Genomic DNA, 23,463 nt, shown 5'->3' with positions numbered 1-23,463 from the left:
TCTTCTCGGTAGGAAAACTGTTGTTATTTAATACATGTTGTTGAACAATCCTAACACATTTTGCTGGTTAAGCATATTCCATACTTCGGCATATTTTCTAACTGTCATAGTCACATTCCACATGCTTTGCAGCCTCTCAGCACTTTCTATTTCATAAAATACATTTGCATTTAATGAATTGGATTTTCCTCAGTGTCCCTTTTCTCCCCAACTCAAGGTTGTAAGCTTCCTCAGCAGGCATGTCATGGGTGTGTGTATGTGCAGGTATAAAGAACTCTGGGCTCATTCATCCAACAAATATTTACAAGCACCTCCTTGGTGCCAGGCACTGTTCTGTGCTGGGGATAGAGCATTGACTAAAACAGGAAAAAATACGTGTCCTACTGGAGTTCACATTCTGCTAGCGGGTGCTAAGTGCTATGAAGGATAAACCCAGGAAGAGTTCCTGTTTATTGGGGCTGATAGGTTAGACTTTGTTTCTGAGGTGCTTTCTGAACAGAAATGTTAATTAACTAACTGAAGAGTGAGCCATGCAGCTGTCTGGGGAAGAGTATTGTAGGCTGAGGGAATAGCAGCAAGAGTAAAATCCTGGAGGAGGGAACATGCTTGCATGTGGCATTAGACACGGCCTTTATTTCAGTGCTACCTTCTAATGGTGGGAATTGGGATTAGTTGCTTTTGTCATCTGGACCATGTCTGTGAGCTCATCTCTTTTAGATAAGACTCTCCATTGGAGAAGAACCATGTCTTTCTTACCAGTGTCTACCCAAAGTCAAGTCTGGTGTTTGGCTTTTGGTAAGTGTGAACTAAATATATGTATACTTAATAGACACACGGTTAATTTTTAAAAGCATATAAAGCATTTGAAAAGCAGGGCCTTAGCTAAGAGTATATCAGAATCCTACAGATTAATGGCAGTGAATGTGGCCAGCTCTGAAGCACGTACACAGAGAATCTTTCTTCAATGGTGGCTCCATATTGATCTCTGCTTAGCAAGACACATCTATAAAGCACCACTGGAGGCAACTGTGACCCAGGAAAAGGACCTGGGGCCATTCCAAGGTTTCCCCATGAAAGCGCAAGTCTAACTGATTGGTAGGCAGTTTCCCAAATTTAACTAAATATTGGGCACCCCCGAGGAGACTGGGAGGTAAACTGAAGCTGGGACTATGTCTTTGTTGTTTCCATTGTTCATTTGTATGTCTCAACTTCTAACTAGGACCTTTGGGCTCATAGTAGGAGCTTAATAAATATGTGTTACAGAGTGGATAATGTTAAAGCAAGTTTACGTTTTCAGCTCTTTCATAGAGCAGTGTTGGAGTCACACTGGAAAGGTATCAGACATTCTTCCTATTTTCTTCCCAAGAAAGACCCACTAGAACTAGAGAAGATTAAAAAGGCAGAAATAGTGTCAAAACCAGACATAGTGTGACTGTCTTATTTGCTTTAATTCCTTTAGTTGCTGTCTTCATTTAGAGATGGGGAAGTGGAGGTATAGAGCTAGTAAGTGGCAAAGCCAGGTAGTTTGTGTCCAGGGGTTGTGTTCTTAATCCTTAGAGTGTGTTGCTTACAGGAAGGAATAACTAGCAAGTATAGAATCAGAAATTTGGAAAGAATGCACTGAGGCTAACTGGACTGTGGTAGTGGCATTAGTGACTGATGATCTCTTCTGTGGATGGAAATTTCTTTTACATAGGATGGGCTTTAGATGGAGGGAAAGGTCTACTTCATATGTCACATTTCTCTAGTTTTCTTCTGTATGCCTCAAAGATTCCTTTGGTTCAATTTCTTGAGAATTCATCAGATTTTCTGAAAGTCATTAGGAACTCCTTCCTAACATGAATCTCTCTTTTGATACTGCAAGATGTGGCTATATTCTAACTGCATTTCTAACAGTACACATGATTCACAGCCTGTCAGCTCTTTCCATCACATTCACGTTTAATGATGGGCTTACAGCATTATCCTCTTGTTAGCTTCACTTCTTTCCTTCTGTCTCCAACCCAGGAATGAATCTTTTCTACCTCTTGTTCTAGGACAATTGGTTTTTCTGCTTATTTTCATTTTCCATGGAACAAACTCATTTATTGTTATGCTTTTGCAGGAGAACAAATTTAAAGCTGAAAGGAAGCTTGGGAAATTTGTTAACAGTCTGTTGGGTTAAGGGGGCCCTTTGGAATCTCTGCATTTTCCTTTCATTTGAGTGATTTAAAGTGAGGGGAACATTGTGATTTTTGTAGTCAGCCTAGATGGCAGATAGAAGCAGAGATCCTGGCCAGCTTTCTCAGGGAGGTAGGGATGGTTGTATTTCTGATGACTTTCTTTTTCCAGCACTGACTGTATGGCAACATCATTCTGGCAAATAGTGGCTGGCCGTGGAACATTTTTAAGAGCAAGAGTTTCATGAATGTTCTGTCTATTACCATGGCTGAGGAATCAAAACAAAATATTCTCTACACATTTCCTCGAGCATTCATGGGTGGGTTCCAGTATTTAGCCTTTTATGTTAGCTCCTAGACCACATGAAGAATTTAAAATAAAGTATTACTGAAAACAATGATTAAGAAGACTTAGGTAGATCATTTTGTGCCATTTTCCACTTTCTGCATAGTAATGCTATGCCAGGAATGGTGATATAGATGAACTGAGTACAGAAAGGCTTTGTAAGAATTTGTTTTCAGACTCTTGGTATGGATACAAGAGTAATGGCAATAATATGTAACATTTCTTTAGCTCCTGCAAATGATCTCTATTTTCACTTAGTACTTAGGAATAGAGCAGACATTGATAATAGTAAAAACTGAAACCCACCATCAATATACCAACAATCATTACAATTTGTTTTTCCCTCTTCTCTAGAGTACACCTCTCACATTTTTATGTGGTTAATGAGAATAAGTAATAACGTGTGAGTTTACAAGGAGTTTACAAGGGGAGTGTTTTGAGAGGTGGCTTTTTGCCACTGGAATTTTATTTGGACAGAGATCCTTCTGCAGTACCTCATGTGTCTGAGAATGTGGCAGGTTGACCCAACCATCCATCAAGGAGTTCATTTCTGTTATTATGGAGGAGCTCCTTTTGTTGGGCCATGTTAGTGTCAGGCTGTGGTGACAGTGATGGTGGTGGTGATGTTGTTAATCATAATGGCTGCAGTGTATTGAGTATTCACACCATTGCAGGTTCTCTGTGCCAAGTACCTGTAATACATTATTCCATGGGTTATCTCACAATAGCCTGTGACATTGGCACTCTTTTCTTTTTTTTTTTCACTTACCCTCTCAGGAGGAAGCAGAGGGGGACTAACTTTTAGTAATGACTTCTCTTGTCCAAACACCGTGCTAGATAGCTATTTCATTTCATCCTTCTAACAACCCATTTTCCAGATGAACAACGATTCAATGATTGGCACTCTTCTTATCCCCATTTTACAGATAAGGAAACTGAAGCTTAGGGGGGGTTGAATAATTTTCCCCTAGGTGCACAGCTAATAAGAGAGGGAAGAGCTTGGATTTGAACCCAGCTCTTTTTGATCCAGAGCCTGGGCTCATAGCTCATTTTCACCACATCCTTTCTAGAAAGAGGAAACTCATGCCTGGAATATTTCAGTGACCTTATGCCTATCTGCCCTCTTCCCTCCTCTTTCCTCTTTAGATCTTTTTCTTGCCAACAGCTTTCTGAAGCATATAGTTTCTCTCCATCCAAGTCTCCTCCTTCTTTGCCTGGTGAATTCCTCTCAATCTTCACGACTTCCCTACCCTGGGCTTTCTCCTTTGAGCTCTCACAATACCTTGCTATCTTAAGCACAACCCTTTGCAGCTAATAGTCAGCAACCTAAGTATTCCAGGGATTCCTAGGCTATGGCCCAAGCATTTGGTTGAGTTTTGTGTGTCTGTGCCTGTATGAATTTTCTGGAGACAGTCTGTTTTCATATGTGTCTCAGAAAAGTATTTGACCAAAAAGGTTAAGATATTATTGTTTATAGGATTCTCCACCCATCCCCAACTAATGAGGACCTAGAGGAGAGGAACTTTTCTTATTTGTATTTATTTCCTTGGGTGGATATAATAATATAATATTTCTGGGGTATCAGGGTAAATGTATGTATTTACAGGTAGGGCTGTGGGGTGGTATAGCTTCTGGGTTAAGAGCTTGGGGTCAGATTCAGGCTGTGCATTGGACTGAATTCCTTCTCTGTAAACCCTTCAGCAAGTGATATAATCTCTCAAAGCCTTACTCTCGTCATTGGTAAAAGGGACATTATGATAGTCAAGTTAGAGGGTTATTTTTGGGGATTAAAACAAGGTACTACATGTGAAATGCTTATTTAGCATGGGAGTCATAGCGTTCCTTCCATAATTAGCTGCAATTATTATTATTACTTAAGAACTTTTGAAAGGGGCCGAAGGATGAAGTTCTCATGATTTTTCTAGTGTTTCTCATGGAAATATTACAAAAAGAGTCATCATGCCACGGTTATGTTTTAAAGGCTTAGAACCAACGTGCTTATACTAGCCTCGGGGGCAAGTGCAGCTTATATATCTTCCTGACATGTTGTTCTTGGACATTTCCTTTCCCTGTGGCCTCGACCCTGGCCATGCAGTGGCTCAGGCTCCACAGACGGACACCCCAAAATGCCAGCTAATGGAAATTTTGTGATGTGGGCACTCTGCCCCTGAGAACTTGGACATATGCTTTTTGTGTTTAAATCAACAAAAAAGTGCAGCTGTAGCCACCCCTCCACATAATCATTGCAGTAGCCCTTTTCCTCACATGTTCTTGGAGCCCCTGAGTGCCAGGCCTGTCACTTTCCGTCCCCTGTGTGCATCGCAGGTGAGTCCAGTAGGTCAGATGAAAGGCAGAGGCCAGCAGGGCATAATCACTTATTTGCATAGCACTGATGAATAGCTGTACATAGAGCAAGACGTACACTTGATTCATAATAGTGCAGCCATAGGGTCACATTGACAAGAAGCAGCCTTTAGAAAAGTGCTTTAGTTGGACACTTATGAGCCCTGGACCATTAATGTGCACTAAATATAGAAAATGGAACTTGAAATCTCTCTATAGAAAATATATTGTGAGCTGGATTCATTGGCATAGACGAAAATTGTTGACTCCTACTTTTCCAAAGTCAGTTTTTTTTTTCTTAAGTATATTACCATTTCTTTTTGTCACTAGTAACTAAATGACCTTGGATAAATTACTTCCAACTGTCCTTTTTTTTTTTTACTCTTAAAAGTGAGTAGCAGTTTTGTTTACAATAACCAATAACTAGAAACAGCCCCAATGTCCTTTCACTGGTGAAAGGATATACGAGCCCTGGTTCATTCACTCAATAGGATATTAATTAGCCACGCAGAGGAACCAGCTGCTGGTGCCTGCGGTGACATGAATCAATCTGAAATTCACTTGCTAAGGGAAAGCAACTTGACTCAGGAAGCCAGGTATTAAATGATTCCATTTATATGACATTCTATAGGGAAAGACAAGGCTATAGGAACAGAAATAGGTGGCTTCTTGGGGTTGGGTATGTTTTGACTTCAGAGGGTCAGCTGAGGTGAGTATATTGAGGTGAAGGTACTGTTTTGTATGTTGATTATAGTGGCAGTTATATTAAGCTATGTATTTCAAAATTTATAGAACTGTATACCAAAGAAAGGTGAGTTCTGAGGTATATACATGAAACAAAGAAACAAAAATGGACTGATGGCCTTGACCCAACACCCTCAGAAATGTGGACTTGCTTTGAAAGGGGCAATAAAAGTCATTTAAATTCAATAAATATTTATTGATGAGCTACTATAATGCAGTGCTCTATGGAAAATTGTAAAGGAAATATTCAGTGGTGTAGCAGACTGGTAAACATGCACAAAACACTATAAGGTAATTTTAAGGTTGTAATAGGAACGTAGAGAAGGAAGAGACAGCTAGTTGGGATCATGGATGACTTTTTTTTTTTTAAGAAAATGAGAAAGGTTTTGTCAAGGAATAATCCTAAGGAATGTGTAGATGTTTTATTTTTTATGTTTTTTATGTTTTTATTTTGGTATCATTAATGTACAATTTACATGAGCAACATTATGGTTACTAGACTCCCTCCATTGTCAAGTCCCCACCATATAACCCATTACAGTCACTGTCCATCAACATAGTAAGATGCTATAGAGTCACTACTTGTCTTCTCTGTGTGGTACTACCTTCCCTGTGCCCCCCTCCCTGCACATTATGTGTGCTAATTGTAATGCCCCCTTTTCCCCCTTATCCCTTCCTTTCCACCCATCCTCCCCAGTCCCTTTCCCTTTGGTAAGTGTTAGTCCCTTCTTGGGTTCTGTGAGTCTGCTGCTGTTGGATAAATGTTTTTTAGTAAACTTTTAATCAAAAGTATAACATTCCTGCAGAAAAGTATACAAACCTTAATGAATACTGCCTGATGAATTTTCACCAAGTAATCAACACCCAGTTGATGAGGCAGACCATTTCCAGCACCCATGTGCCTTCTGCTAGTCAACCTCTTCCCCAAGTGTAACCACAGTCCTGATGTCCAGCACCTCAGATTAACAATGTCTGGGTGCTGCTGAACTTCACACAAATGGAATTGTACAGCATGTACTATCATGTCTGGATTCTTCTGTTCAACATTATATATGTGAGATTCATCCCTGTTATATGTGGCAGTAGTTCATTGCCATGGAATATTCCGTTATATGAGTATATTACTATTTATTTCTTCTCCTGCTGCAGGGATTTCGGTTGCCCACAGTTTTGCATTATTATAAGCAGTACTGCTATGACCATTATTGCTGTTTACCAAAAACCATATACATATAGTGTGCTGTTTATATTGTCTGGAATGTTTATAATAGTTAAGACTAGAAAGGTAAGTTCATCTTTATTACCCATCTAAATAAGACATTTGAAATTCATTCATTCTGCCATGATGAATCATTAATTGTATTTAAGTAGTTGCATGAGAACAACAAAGCCGTGCTTTAGGAATAGTTATTTGGTAAGAGATGTGGGTATATTGAGGGTAGTGGGGAGAATGTTTAGCAGTCCAGGCCAGAGCTGAATCATGGCAGAATAGCAGTGAGGACAGAGGAGAGGCAGTTTGGTGGTTGATGGATAAGGTATATGAGTAACTGAATTGTGCACGGTTAATCAGAAAGAAGAGTGGGTCCTCTAACCTGGTAGTACCTTAGCCAGGTAGGTTAAAATTCACTATTATCCTTCTTGGTGAATAACCTATACTTACTATCTCTCTTTCTTCACTTCCCTTACACTCCTTACTTTTTTTTTTTGTAGATAATTATTTTTTATTGAAGGGTAGTTGACACACAGTATTACATTACATTAGTTTCAGGTGTAAAATATAGTGATTCAACATTTATATACATGATAATTCTAGGTACCAGCTATCACCATACCAAGTTGTTACAATATTTTGACTATATTCCTTATGCTATACATTACATCCCAGTTACTTATTTATTTTACAATTGGAAGTGTGTACTTTTTTTTGTTTGTGAGGGCATCTCTCATATTTATTGATCAAATGGTTGTTAACAACAATAAAATTCTGTATAGGGGAGTCAATGCTCAATGCACAATCATTAATCCACCCCAAGCCTAATTTTCATCAGTCTCCAATCTTCTGAGGCTAAACAAACAAGTTCTTACATGGAGAACAAATTCTTACATAGTGAATAAGTTACATAGTGAACAGTGCAAGGGAAGTCATCACAGAAACTTTTGGTTTTGCTCATGCATTATGAACTATAAACAGTCAGTTCAAATATGAATACTCATTTGATTTTTATCCTTGATTTATATGTGAATACCACATTTCTCTCTTAATTATTATTATTTTTAATAAAATGCTGAAGTGGTAGGTAGATACAAGATAAAGATCGAAAACATAGTTTAGTGTTGTAAGAGAGCAAATGTAGATGATCAGGTGTGTGCCTGTAGACTATGTGTTAATCCAAGCTAGACAAGGGCAATAAAACATCCACGTATGCAGAAGATTTCTCTCAGAACAGGGGAGGTGAGGTTCTTAGCCTCACCTCTGTTGATCCCCAATTTCTCACCTGATGACCCCCCTGTGACTGTGCCTGTCTTAGGTTGTTCCTCCCTTGAGGAATCTTACCCATCTCTGGCTAACCAGTCATCTTCTGGGGCCATACAGGGAAATGTAAAGTTGGTAAGTGAGAGAAAAGCCTTATTGTTTGAAATGGTTAGCTTTTTATTTTTTTGCATATTTATGCCCTGTAGCTTCTATGCCCAGCATTTGTCTTGAGGTATCTTTACCACTTGGAAGAATTATGATACTCGGTAAATTTGATATGAGGCACGAATTCTATTTAAGGGTTGTAATTAGGAAGGAAGAAGAAAAGCTATAGAAGTAGCAGGCGGACGAAAACATGGGAAGATTGATTATTTCTTTGACATATCTTCTTGTAGAGTAACTTCAGCATGTATAGGTTTTAAGCTACTACTTAAATTGTGCACACACATTAACATAATAGGAGTATAGTTATATAACCAAAGCATACCTGTAATTACCAGCCATCTCCAGTGAAACCAAGAAAACCAGTTAGGCACCTTAGGCATTTGTGAAAACTTATCTATGATATGGTGGATATTGTCCAACTGAACTTGAACAGTCTGAGAGAAATCAGACAAATTAAAACAACCCATTCCTGGGGAATGTTCACATCTCTTATGTTCTTTTAACAGTAAATAGTCAGTAGTTGTAAGATTTTGGAGCACTAAAATTTGCACTTCTCCTAATTCTTGATTGAGTTCCAACAGTATAGATCCAGTCAAATTTGTTGTTTTACTGTATGCACAGGCCAGCTTAGATATCTCCTTCTTCATTCCCATGGCAAGTGCAGGAACTGGTGGGATGAGTGCATCTACAGCTGTAGCAGTACGTGGATCTTTGTTGGGGTTTTTTGATGATCATCTTCTGGCATGAGTCTTCCTGAGAGTGCTGATGTTGGAAGTTCTTTTTCATATCGTATCTTAGTTCATTTTTAGGGTAGCCCAATTAGGCTTTGATCTTCTATATAAACACAAACAGACCCTTTGCCTACACTTTTATATATGCCCTTTATACCCTTGTGTTGAACTCATTGGAGGTTACCACACAGGAAGTGCCTTTTTTTTTTGGTATCACTAATCTACACTTACATGACGAATATTATGTTTACTAGGCTCTCCCCTATACCAGGTCCCCCCTATAAAGCCCTTTACAGTCACTGTCCATCAGCATAGCAAAATGTTGCACTCCTTACTTTTTAATGTTTTAAAAAATTAAATATATAATACATATGAAAAGTGTGTAAAACCTATCAGTTTAATAAAGAACAATAAAATGAATAACCACATACCCATTATATCTTAAGATGTAGAACACTCTAGAAACTCATCTTTGATTACATCCTCTTCTCTTTCCTACTCTGGGTTAACTGCCTCCCTGAATTTTAGGCTGGTCACTCTATTGCTTTTCATTATAGTTTTACTGTCTATTAATACATGTCTAAACTGTACTTTGAATTTTAAACACATGAAATTTTATGGCGGTATTCTATGTGACTAATTTTTTTTCATTCAACTAGTTTTTATTTTATTTATATAGAGGCATGTAGTTGTGGTTCACTCATTTTCACTGCTGTGTAGTAGTCAATTGTGTCCATAGTCCTTAATTTATTAACCTGTTCCCCCTTAATCTTTAATCCCAGTTGTGATGGCTTTAATCGCTCAAAATAATTGTTTGCATTGACCCAAATACTGGGGCATATGTGAAAGATCAAGTATATCAATGTACTGTGTCCCACAGACTTTAAAGACTGCTTTTTATAAAGCATAGATTTTTGCATAGTTATTTAATGCTTACAGTGAGTTGAAACGACTTCACCTCCTGTATGGAGCAGTGCTTACTCTAAAATGGAGCTTCTCAACCTTGTCACAGCTAATATCTGGGGCTGGGTGAGCTCTGCCATGGGGGGGCCACTCTGTGCACTGAAGGATGTTTAGCGGCCTCCATGGCCTTTGCTTATTGCATGCTGGTAACACCCACCTCCCCATCTGCAGTAACCAAGGTGTCTCCAGACTTTGTCAAATGTTCCCTGGGGACAAAACTATCCCCACTTGAGAACCACTGCTCTGAAGTACTAGGACTCAATGAACAGCCTTGAGTTACTATGACTGACAAGAGAAAATCATAACTTTCCTCTTTCTTCCCTGCTGTCCCATCCCAGCCCCAGGTTAGTGACTGTGGACCAGTGGTATAGTCTTGTCTTATGGCAGTAGACCTTTCCTCGTCCTGGAGATCAGCTGTTTTCTCTTTGCAAGTGTGTTAGCAGTTTTGCCCAATGGCAGTGACTATTTTCTATCTTCTCATGAACTGCCAGTCCACATTCTACCCACCTGTGACTCTTTTTTTCCTAATTCCTCCTATCCTAGAGGTAGTCTTTACTTTATGGGTCAGATGAAAGGAACATGCTTATTGCATTTAAAAATTAAATTGCTACCATTTCTCTCAAAGCAAAAGAAAAAAAAATTTATTTTTTGAAGTTGTCATTTTAAAAGTTATTATAAATACAAGTTAATAAATCAAAACTAAAAATGCAAATAAACTAAAAGATGTATATATTTTAAACACATATTTATATAATTATTGATATTTTGATATTGATATAGAAAATGTACAGAGTGCTAAAATGTTGGGACCTCTTGATCTTTAAAATTAAGCCTTAAGAAATTTAAATTAAAGAACATTTAGGTGGTACACTGTTTTCCCAAAACTTTATGTATGAATTTTTTCAAGTGCAACACGAATCTGTACATGAACCCCAAAGCATTATAAAATTGGCTCCATCTAGTGTATGAAAGTATTATACATCCAGAAGGAAAAAAAGATCTGTACTTAGGCGTCTCTTTTGATACTTCATTATGAAATTAGAAAGAAAACAAACCCAAATAAAACTGGACTGTAAGCTCTATTTGTGCCCTAGGAGATAACACAGGCAGAAGTGACCTTCACAGCATGAGAAGAAAGATCGTTATATACTGAAGCATCAACATTGAGCATGCCCTACATTCTGTTCTAACAGCCTTGTCTTTTTTTTTTGCTGGATGAGGTCTTGTTTACAGGCATTACCAACAAGTGTGAAGTGTTACTTCCATTGTGATATTCTCAGTGCTACTTGGCCAGGTGCCTGTTTTTCCTATATGGATTCTTATCGGAAAGTCATGCTCCTTTTCCACAGTTAGGGAGTGATTAGGGCCAGGTCCACTTACCATGATTGCAGAGCCCAACATGGTTTTCTTTATCAGACTGAAATTCTTTGTAGCTGTTAGCTTCTCACTACAATAGAATAGGCCACTATTTCTAGGCTGTGTTTATTCCTGTTTCCACTGAAGGATTCTGGCACATTCTTCATTTCAGTGTTTCCCAGATTCTAGCCATTCTCATGCCAACTTCATGACTTTTGCCGTCTTCTACTATATGGGAACTTTATATATATATATAAAATATAAATATTTTAAGGAAGTGGTGTAATAAATGGAAATCACAAATGGAAGTATGTGTAACAATGTTATAATGAAACTGGAAGAAATTTGTTAGATTCTTACAAGGTATATATTGTGTGGAAGGGCCTGAGCCTGAGATCTGAGCTTTTTTTGTTACAAAGAGCAAGTGTTGAGAGATTTAAGACATACTAGCATCAAACAGAGACTTTTCCTGGGATGAAAGAAATTTGAAAGGGCTTTCTCACTGTGTAATTCCATGGTTATTTAATGTGGAGTCTGTGTGTCTCAATTTGAGCTCATTTTTTATCTCACACTCTGAGAAACTGCTCAAGATTTACTATCTTCACCAAAGGAAAGAAGTTGATCATTTTCCCCCAAATTTTCAAAGGCCTTCTTTCACCTAGAGAGCCTTTTTTGAATAATTCTATGCTGAGCACTTCCTTATTTCTTCTTCTCCCATTAATGAATATAAATTATGCTGATATTTCACAGTTTCTCACTCTTTTGTCCAATTAGATTAAGTTATTTGAGGACAAACATTGTTTCTTTATGTTTTTTTCTAGTGAATGCCATTAATTAAAATCATGCTTGGTAAATTTAGGGAAGCGTGTTTCATTCCCTAATTTTTTTTAAGGTAAATCATGGTCAAATGTAGCCAGAAGAAGCACCTGGTCAATTAATTAATCATTTAACCCATTGACAAATAGTTATTGGACACCTCTGGGTCTGGAATTGTGCGGGTTTCAAGAATGAAGAGGCGAACTGAACAGACATGGTTTATGCCTTCATGGAATTCATAATGTAGGTGGGGAGTGGGGCACAGACTAAAACTGAAGAGGCAACTCCAGTGCGAGGTTCTCATTTTAGAATTAGCGTTTGTGATTGTTAGAATCACATCTACCCAATTTCCAAACTGTTTATATTAATAAATGATTTGAGCATTCAGATTGCTCCAAAATAATTCTTTCTTTGGAATCTAAGGTTCCTGATATCAGTGATGTTTGTCAAGAATATTGAACAGCAACCAGGACATAGTAGGTGCTCAGTAAATATTTGTTGAGTGGATGAGTTTTCATAAGAATATACTGATTTTTCTATCTTTTATTCATGATTTTGTCCATAGCTCTTAAAAGTGAACCAGTGTTGTTTGATGTTAGGACCTAGGTAAGTCTGATTGGGAGTGGTTATTACTATCTTCATCTTTGTCACCACTGTTGCCTATAATACCTGGAAGATAATTAATGCTCATTAAATGTTAAAGTGAGAATTAGGTAGCTTTGTTAGGTAACTTTTTTTTCTTAAGGACATGTGACTTCTTAATTTTTTTAAGCAAAGATTTTATTTTTCCTTTCTGTCACTTCATGGCAGTATTACTTGAAATTACAGAGACTATTAATTTAAAATGTTAGTTATTTTAACATTTTACTATCAACATAAATTCATACTTTGATTATAGGCAAACTCCTTAGAGTGTAAATTAGGTACAGAATGCTAATGCCTATTGAGTTTATTATGATTGATTGGATTTAATCAACAGACAGGAAGGATTTCTGTGCAAATATTATTTTTTTCATTCTAACTCCCGTTTGTTCAGCATAACTAAAACAGGATGTCATTAGTGTAAGAGCGTGAGTATTGAGATGGTTTAGACATTTGGGAAATTTGACTAGTAACACCAACTTAACACAAAGTGACCTATTTATTGAACACAGGTTCAGTTTGTTTTAGTTTTGCTTATTTATATAATGTCCTGCTTGACTTCTGGGTATGTTTATATAGCAAAAACACAAGTTAAAAACATAATCGGCACACAGAGCAGAATATTTTTTTGTCTGTAGCTAAAATAACTATTGAAAAGGTCTAAGTCGTTGTCTACTATCAGAAGAAGTTATATATCACCTGCAACATCTTAGTTTTGAGTTATTCATTATGAATGTACTGTTCAGAAATTTCTCTGGACCTTTCCTGAGCTTACATGTAGTTTGAATTTGTGCATCTTCTTCAAAAATATATCATATTTCAAAAGTGTCTTCATTGTTGCCTCCAAATAATAACTTTTATTTGCCTTAAAACTTGAAGTTCTTTGCAGCTCTTAGGGCTGACCTTTCATTTTCTTGCATATTCTGAAATAGAGTCCTTGTTCCTTGCATAGCATTTGAGAGCTATTTTTTTCAGGCACTGTGACAAGTACTTTTCATAACTTACCTCATTTAATCATCACCTTAATCTGTTAAATAGGTAAATATCACTGTTTTAAAGATGCAAATCTTGAGATTCAGAAATTAAATGACTTGCCCAAGATAAAGCTACGAGATAAACCCAGTGTGTGGGTATGTGCATGTATGTGTGTCTCCATTGCCCCACCACATTGTTGTCTCCAGCTGAAAAATGGTGGTAAGGTTATATATGTAGAAGAGATATATAAACTATTCATTTACTTATAAAACAGTGGACTCCTCAGAGATTTCCTGCTGACAGGTTGAAACCACTTCCCTGGATCCTTACCCCTTATACAAATTGGAGTTTTCTCACCTTGATCTGTTGACCTCCAAACCACCTTCTACCATAGCATGACTGTCTACAAAAAACAGTCTATCTCTACCTTTCCATACAGTTAGATCACAAATATTGAATTTACGTGAATAGACTAGAAAGCCTGGCTGACAAATCACCCCTTTCTTCTTTATCTTCATCCGCTTTTCCAGATCCTCCGTGGACCATAAAGGATTTTTGTTGAGCTTTTGATGCCCTGGTATCGCACTGAGACATGGAATCTTGGGAAGGGTAGATTCACCTACCTCAGCAGCCAGGACCTCAGCAAAGCTGTTTGTACAGGACACTTCTAATACCTGAATATTATGTTGCTTTAAAATATTTTAATGTCTGGACTCTTGCTTGGAAGAACAAAGAAACTGTGAAGTCTTAATGTTGACAGCAGTGGTACGTGCTCCTGTTTCAATCCTTTAAGAGGATGGCAGGGACATCCGGTGGGCTTATTTACTTTTAACTTTAGTCTTTAACTACTTTTTAAAAAGTTACTACAGTAAAAGAGAAGTCCAAGTTTTCCTTTTTAAGTGAGTTAGGAGTTAACCACTAAATTGAGAGAAAAAACACCATGACTTTAAAGTCCTGAAGTGGAAGATTTTATTTATTGTGAGTAGCTTTGCCCCCCTCCCCGCCTCCTGCCACACACAATGGCAATAATGTTATCTTTTTCTGCTTACTTACCTGGGTAAGGAAACTAAATTGCATTTCTCTAAATTTCTGGTTTTGAAGACATGCTATCAAAAGTACATAATCTTATCAGCATTTCCTTCCCAACTTTGTGTCATTCCATGAGCTGGCTTCTGTTGTATATTGTGGTCTTCTCATTGTGAATACTCCGGGTAACAAAGGAACAGCCTCTGAGTCCCTTTAATTCAGGAACAAGTATTTCTTTTGAAGTGAATTCTAATGGAATATCAGATAGCTCAAGATAAGGAATTAATCTCTGTTGTATTGATTATTACATTAAAGACCAAGCTGTGATTTCATGTATTTCTCCGTTAATGGCTCAAAGATTTACCTTGAAAGCATTTGAGATGCCTCTTGGTAGATTATATTTTTATTCTCAGAACAGATTTTTCTAAACAGTTTTAAAAACCATTGATTTTTCTCTCTGGATGTTTGTATAAGCATCCAAACTGTTCTTTTAATAATGTCAGCATGACCCCAAATCCAGTTTACCTGGGCCATCTTGGTCTCTTCTGCATTTTCCTTTTCACCCTTAAAGGGCTTCTTTGTGTGTCAGATACAAAGAGCAGTCTTTCAGAAGGTGCTGTACCATCATTGTTTCAGGGAGATCTGTTCTTGGTAGAAAAAAAATAGAAACAGGATGAAAGAGATAAACGTGATTGAGCGGTACTGAACAGTTATTTCTGCAGATAAGTAGTCATTAAAAATATCCTTCAGTCTGACTGTGAGGGTTTCAGATTTAGAACTGTTGGGCCAATTTCTTTTAACTTTATGTCCCACTATTTTTTCCATGTGTTCAGCAACTAAAAGCCTCCAAAGAGAGTACAATTGTGGATCCTATTCATGCCTGTTGACTTCCTTCCTAATTAATTTAATGCCACCTTCAAATTCTATGTCATAAGACCTTCCCTTCCTGAAATCTTTTTCTTTTTCTCACTCATCTGTCTATTCTTCCTTCTTTTCTTTCAGTCAGCCAGCCAGCCCACAAATATTTATTGAGCATTTACTATATGCCAGACACTGAGAATAAAGTAAACTCAAAGGAGCCTGCCCTCGAGGACAAGAGGCAATTAAATAAAATGATGACAAGTTGGATTAAGTGCTGTAAAAGAAAGAAACAAACATCTGCAGAGAGAGCAGAACACAGAAGTAGGTGTTTTTGCTTTGGATAGGATGGGAAGGGAAGACCTCTCTGAGGAAGAAGTAAAACCTCTAAGCTGTGTCCTCTGAAAGATGAGAAGGGGCTGGCCATGGGGAGGAGTCCTTGGAAGAGGGAGAGGAAGCCTCTGGGCATTGTCCTCTCTGCCCAGGCTTAGGATAGGCATGTGTTTGTGAGTTTTGGGTTTTTCTGATGTGAGGCCCTGAAACACGGAGCCTCTGGCTTCTTCTATGTCCATTCATCTCTGAGCATAGTGCTTCTCAAGTGCTGGGCCACCCAGTGCATGCTGGAGTTACAGGGCCGTTCAGTGGCATCTGACTCCCTCAGAATGGAACCTCATGTTATGTGGGGAGGAGAGAGGCTGAGTGTGTAACTGTTGAGAGTACTGTTAGGGTTTCAGAACCGCTTTCATGCTCCTTTTACCTCATAATCAGACTTTGACTGAGCATTCAAAGTATATCCATAGTAATGGCAAGTGGATACTTAAAAGAATTTAACTGTGCAAGTAGAAACCTTTATTTAACAACTAAAGAGAGCTTACATTCTTGGGTATTTTCCTGCCACTCTTATATTATTCACATAGAATGTATTACATAGAATTATATATATTATAATATGCTATATTCTGTATTAGCGGTTCCCAGGTCTGACTTCATATTAGGCTTTTATAAGAACGTTTTTTAAAAAATGCCAAATTCCAAAGCCCCTGGAGAGTCTCATTAAATTCTTTGGGGAAAGATCCTCAATATTTGTACTTTTAAGTGCTCCTGAGTTGATTTTAAGGCAGTGAGGTGGGAGAAGGGTTCCCAGCTACTTACCTGATAGTAATACAGGTTTGGGAACCATTGGCTGTATCGGAAGATTTGAAGACTGAGTAGATGTTTCCTGAATTGTGTGTAGGACGTAGCTGATGGGTCACTATAGTGCTGGGCACATAATAAGCCTTCAGTGTTAACTGTCCTGAGGCTGGGGAGTAGAAGTATGAGTATACGGGAAAGAGCGATGACTATCAAAAGAAAAGATACAAGAATGTGGCAAGCTTTGGGGGCAATGAAACATTGGACACCCACATAAAGTAAGAAGAATTCTGGTTGTGGTATAACAGTGGTCCTACTTTTCTTCAGCTAAGTTTTAGACAGGGTAACAAGTAAAGCCTCTTATCTCTTCTCTACCTCATTCAACATAGTGATTGAATTTTTCCTTCCAAAAAGATTTTGAGGCCCAAATTTAGCATCCAAAGAAATGTTGGTTGTCACTGGATAGTTGATAGTTTTAAGTTCCATTTTGGCTAAGGTCATCATTGAAAAGGTCAGTACAAATTCTGATGACTCTAGTTGATTTGCTGGAGTTGGGGACAAGAAGTAATAGTTAAGATTTGAAATGTATTAGAGTATGGATTTTTTTTCAATGTGCATTCAGTGTTTCATTTTAAAAGTAGAATTTTTCCTTTTACTCCACTACTGTTTCTTAGTTTCTGTTTAAATTTAGGGTGTGTGCATATTTAGGTATGTGTGTATGTGTGTGTATGCATATGTATGTAAAGGTACCTACCATACTCATCTGAATAGTAAAGATACACACAAAATAATTGCTTACGTATTACAGAGTGATTCATTTTAAAGATAACTTATACCTATAAACTATGGACTCTGTTCCACTAGGCCCTGGGGATTAACAGTAAGCCAAAACAGACATGGCTCCTGCTGCTTAGGAGACAATTTGCTGAATAATTCTGTGACTACATTAAAACCAGTATTTTAGTACTGGGAAAATTTTTGTAATATTTCATGAATTTTGTAGATAATGGCAGATGTGCACATTTAAGTCAAACTTTAGTGAATTTGCTGGTAGGTATTTCATTGCTGTGTCCAAGAAGATTATCTGAGAACTCAGGTATAATATCTAGATCTTTCTAAAGTACCGTGAGTAAGTTGAACATACACTCCTTAAGAGTAATTTTATTTAAGCACTTATATGAACAGTCAATGGACAGCTTTCCTGGGGTGGTGGATTGTCCAGGGTAAAAAGTCAGGCAGTGTCATTGGCTGAACATGCCAGGGGAGCATTGGCATCACATTGTGTCCCTGCTGGAATGGCTGGAACTGATACCATTGGTTTCATGGTCAACATTTGAGAGCCCATGGAGGGTACAGATTTTCCCTGTGTGTAAGCATGTAATAAATCAGGTTGCAGTTCTAAAACTTACCCGGGTACCTTCTAACGTAACGCAGTTTCAGATAGTGCCCAGGGTTGGAGAGAGTCCAGCTCAGTCTTTTAAAAAAATAATCCCTTAAAGGTCCTCTTATGATAATTTTCTACCTTCTCTCTTTTCCTTGTTCTTCTACTTTTTCTATGGCTTTTTCTTATTTTTTTCACTCTGTTCTATTTCCTTTGGTTCTTTGGATCAGTCATTCTGAATCCAGGATGACAGCCCTAACCATAATTGTAATCATAAGAGTTAGTTTTTTAATTGAGAGCTTACTATGTCAGAGACTATGCCAAACACATCACATGAATTATCTCCCTCAATTCTGACAATAACATATAGGATAGCCACTTATTTCCCCTTTCTCAGGTGACAAAAGAAAGTTCAGTTAATTTGCACAAAGTCAGAGAATTAGTAAGAAGTGGGATTTCAACCCAGATAACTGGAGTCCAGAACCTGTGTCTTCATTTTTATGGCATACTGTGCTAGGGGCAGGAGACAGAGGTGGGGTAGGTTAGGAAGGGTAATAGTGTAGCATCTTAGTCATCTGTTTACCTCCATAGCCAGCACAATACCTAATGTATTGGAAGTGCTCAGTAACTATTGTTAATGAATGCAATCATTGCATCAGGGACCTGGATTCCCTATCCCACCCCTGTTCTTTCAATTTATTGGTCTTTAGTTTTACTGGTAATTTGCTCACTTTTTTCCACTGCACTCCACCCTTTCTCCTTTTGCAATCCCCATCCCCTGCTATGGGCTATCATTACCTCCTACTGGTACAGCAGCCAGTGTTTCCCCCTCTTTCAGTTGGTTGTCAATATAGCAGCTACAGGGACCTTCCTAAAAATTCAAATATGAGCCCACTGCTCCCCTGCTTACAACCTCTTTGTGATTTCCTGTTCATCTCGGATCAGAATCAATGAGCTTTCCTTGCCCATTAGATTCTGAATGGTCTGGCCCTGGTCATTGCTTTGGGCTCATGGATGCCACACTTTTCCCTCACTCTCTGTCCTTCAGCCACAATGGATCTTCCTTCTAACTTCCTACCTCAGGGTTCTTGCATGTATGTGTGTGTGCGCGCATGTGTGTGCATATATATACATACACATATATATCTTGTTACCACTGCTTGGAAGACTCCCCTTTATCCCCAGCTCATCTTGGCGTAGAGGTCCCTGCCTAAGAGAAGCCTCTTCTGATCTTTACATTTTAAGTCTTTCCAGCTCCCTGTAGCAGTTAGTACATGTATCATTATATATTGGAGTGCTTATTTAACATGTGTATCCCACTAGACTGGAAACTCAGACTTTACACAGTCCCTGGGGCATAGTAGGGGCTCCATAAATATTTATTAAACAAAGAAATGAATGAATGAGTGAACAAATGAACAAAGAATAAAAAGCCAGAAATAGCTTGTCTCAGACTCCTGGCAGGATATTTCCTATTATTAAAGGAAAGTTGAAAAACAAAGATAATTTCATTATACTCTAGAATTGTAGTTTGATTATGGCGTATGGAGACTGCATTGTTTTTCCCACTATTTAAGTTGGAGATTAAAGTCTTAGGCACAGAGAGGTGAAGTAAGTTGCCCAGGCTACTCAGCTGTCGATGTCAGATGTGTTTGTTCTTACCTTTGAATTGTGTATAGGGAAAACACATATTTTCATAACTCAGCAGGACATGTTTGGTGTGCTGAGTCTGTAGGAGCTACATCAATATTTGATAATATTCATGTTGTCATGTTAGAATTTTAAACTGTCTTTCAAGAGCATGTCTTTTTTTTTTCTTCTTGTATACCTGTGTGTTCAGAATTTAATTGGATGACAGTCCAAGAATACACAGATAAATGGCCTAAAGATGTGTTTGTCCTGAAAGATGATACCCGTAATTAGAAGCAGCTACCAGGTATGGGCAAGGAAAGCCTTCATATATTCTTGGGGGCTGAGGGTAAGGAATGTCTGGATCTCTAGCCTGCCAGCAGGAGAGAATGTTCAGTTATCAAGCTCCTGTTCCAAAAATGCCTGTGCATGGATGCAAAACAGCTAGCGGTGTGTGATGAGCTGATGCCTGAGCTCCCCCAAATGAGAAGGGACACGAGCAATCCCACAACCCTCCTAGATTGCGTGACTCTATTAAGTATTAAAAATTCACCAGTATGTGAAATTACCTTTCCCTTCAAGTTCTCTAATAACGCGCAGCCACTGCAAGCCTCAACCGGCACCTGAGCCCGGGAAGGCTAAGTAAGCATCCCAAGGTGCTCTGCTGGCTGCTGGGTAGGGTTTCAGGCCGTGCCTGGGTCTTTGCAGGGCCCCTCTGCAGTGTGAGGCAGCTGTTTGTCCTGCAGGTACAGTAGGTACTGGATTAAACAGGTCTGCTATTGCAGACAGACACCAGGCACCGTTGTAGCATGAGCTGTGTTTGGATTGGAGTTTCCAGGGCCTTATCAGGAGCCACCCCTAGTGACACAGCCAGTGCCAGGACTAACTTTGACTTTCACTCTTCGCCAAGGGCTTGCAGAACACCTTAAAGGAAAAAAGATGGAGGCGCTTAGAGTTCAGATGTTCATGCCTTGCTCCTTTGAAAGCTTGTATCTGTAAGTGAAGTTTTATTCTGGAAATAATCCCGGGACCGCTTGGCAGGAGCATTTTTTTTTTTAAAGGGGGAGGACAGAGAAAGGGAAGGTTTTACTGGGAGTTAAAAATACTAGAACTGTTACTTTGTGACTGTGGCTTTCATCAGCTTCAGCTGTTAGCCTAGTAGGTGGATTTGACAAGGGTAACACCCTTCATTTGGTGGGGGGTTGGCATCTAAATGCTAGCCCATTAGCTTTGCCTTCTTGTTTAAAATTGAATGTTGGTCTTAAATTAATAATGCCAAAAAAAATGACTGCTTGAAAAATCCGAGTTAGAACAGAGCTTGATTTATGATCACAGGGCAGACTGCAGCACAGCTTTGTTATGAATAAAAAAGGATTTTCTTCAGGAAAACTAGTATGCTTAGCAGTAAGATTTGTCAAAACTGTCCATTACAAACACTTTGGCTTTTTGCTTTCTCTCTTTTTTTTTCCTGACTGTGGGATAGTGACAGTTACATTAATAAAGATCTTGTTTGCATTTCTGTGTGTGTGTGTGTGTGTGTGTATATACACACACACACACACACACACACTTTTTTTTTCTCTTTTAGAGGAAAATAGAACAAAACATCCAAACATCATCTGCCTGGCATATAAATGTAGAACAAGTTTGAAATTGGCAGTTTCAAAAATACTAACATGGACAAATACTAACTGGATGATAGCTACCACACTCCCTTCCTTTAACATTTACTTTCTGTGTTAGGTGATAAGATTTGAAAACAATACTAAAAGCTGTGTTCCTAAGTGAATAGGCATTCAAGCAAATCAACTTATGCAAAAGCCACCTCTGGAGTTTAATAATTATTTACTGAACATTCCCGGGTCATGAGAAAGGCTCCGATTAAGTCAGAAAAGCATTATGTCCAGCAGCTTGTGAAGGTGTGCTTAAAGATGGCAAGAATAATGGAAAAATACTCAAAGCAGCAGAACTATTTTTAGAAATTGATTCTTAAAAAAATCCGCCCCCCCAAATTTAAGTGTGGTTAATGTTATAAGGTTCAGCAGATACATCTTTAAATGTTCTTAGAGTAGCTTTTAAAATAATTTGTACTTTCTTGTGCTGTTTTTGCTGTCTTTAGTTTGCTTTTTTAGATATTTTTTCATTCTCTATGTCATTGAAACAGCTTAATTACTTATCTCTCTGAAATGGTAGAGTGCTTTATGAAGAGAGTATATGTACTGTATTTAAAGCATCATTATGCTAGAAATGTTACAAATTTCTGCTTTGTAAATCAGATGGTAGTTATGGAGGTGATGGCTGCTATTTGTGAGTCATACCCCACAGGAATGTACTCTGACTTACTAATTTTTTTTAATATTAACTTTAGGCAAAGTAATAGATGGCATGGATGGATGAAACATGCCATCCTGATGTAGCATAAGGACAGTGGTGATGTAACCCTTGAATTCATACCCAAATTAATTCTTAATTGCAACTATTTTTGCTTGATTGGCTTTGAATTAATTTTTCTGGGTGACTATAACTCTCACCATAGAAGTACGCTTCCCTTATAGACTCTCAGAATGAAATTCTTAGCATACATGTTTGACACAACTTGTTTACTGAGCTGTTGCCCATTAACTTCTTTGTGTCTGTTCTTTTAGGGAGGGCACACACTGCAAATTTATTTTGTATTTCCCTTTAGGAAAGCAAAGGAACACCATAGCAGAAGGCAACATTTTGAGAGTTTTGGCTTTCTAGAAAATAACTTGTCAGGTTTTCACTACTTTTGAGATATCAAGATGCTCAGAGAAAAACCAATTCAGGAACTAAAATGTTATAGAAGAATTCATTGCTTTTCTTACTAATTGTCCATATTGTGTGCTGGCCACCATTCTAAGTATCTTGCCTGTATTAACACATTTAATTTTCATTATTGCTCTATGACAAGGGTACTTTTTTTTCTACCTCCATTTTGTGAGAAATCCTGCCCAACTTGTATAACCGAGAAATGATAGACTCAGGATTTCAACCTAGTTATTCTGGCCCCAGGGCTTATGCTATTCTCTGTTATGTTCTATGGATTTTCATTTAAGATAGTGACTGAATTGATGTTTCTCCCTCTGCCTTTTATCGAGTGGGTTTCTCCAATGCCCAGATTTCTGAATTACCCAAACTTTAACTCTTTAAACTTTTGAGCAGCCACAATTAGTTTAATTCCACAGTATTTGTCTAACAAATGTATTTGTGTGTCTCCAGTTCACTATTGATTTGGAGGAGGAGAAAACTACTAAATATACACATTGACTGTAAGATCTATTTTGACTTGTAGTGAAGAGTTTGTTTTAGAATTAAGGAAAAATAGTAAGTCTCTACTCCAAGAATGAGCTAGTGGTTACCAAAGGGGAGGGGTGTGGAAGGGCACATGGGGAGGGAGGGAGAAGGGGATCGAGGGATATTATGTTTAGTACACATGGTGTGAGGGATCACGGGGAGAATGTGTAGCACAGAGAAAGCACAAAGTGGATCTGTAGCATCTTACTACACTGATGGACAGTGAACTGCATTGGGGTATGGGTGGGGACTTGATAATGTGGGTAAATGTAGTAACCACATTGTTTTTTCATGTGAAACCTTCATAAGAGTGTATATCAATCATACCTTAATAAAAAATAAATAAATACAAAAAAAAAAGAAAAAAAATAGTAGGTCCCTAGAGCTTTGGGCTCCTTGGAAAAATGTAT

The 23,463-nt window shown here is 38.1% G+C and overlaps 1 protein-coding gene across 13 annotated transcripts in view; it reads left to right on the top strand.

Annotated features, from left to right (window-relative positions):
- MITF (melanocyte inducing transcription factor) overlaps window positions 1-23,463 on the top strand; it is a 202,440-nt gene that overhangs the window by 91,411 nt on the left and 87,566 nt on the right. Inside the window, exon 1 of one of the 13 annotated variants that reach the window (XM_057507477.1) lies at window positions 19,259-20,733. The exons of 11 other annotated variants lie outside the window; for them this stretch is intronic. In XM_057507477.1, the coding sequence (XP_057363460.1) occupies window positions 20,678-20,733 (56 nt within the window). In that variant the 5' untranslated portion in view covers window positions 19,259-20,677. Of the gene's footprint in view, window positions 1-19,258; window positions 20,734-23,463 lie in introns of those variants that run through there. One more of the 13 variants, XM_057507463.1, reaches the window with a different exon arrangement.

Source organism: Manis pentadactyla, chromosome 1, assembly GCF_030020395.1.
Source record: "Manis pentadactyla isolate mManPen7 chromosome 1, mManPen7.hap1, whole genome shotgun sequence".
Lineage (NCBI taxonomy): Eukaryota > Metazoa > Chordata > Mammalia > Pholidota > Manidae > Manis > Manis pentadactyla.
The sequence above is the reverse complement of the archived record's forward strand: the minus strand, read 5'-3'. Positions and strand labels throughout refer to the sequence as shown.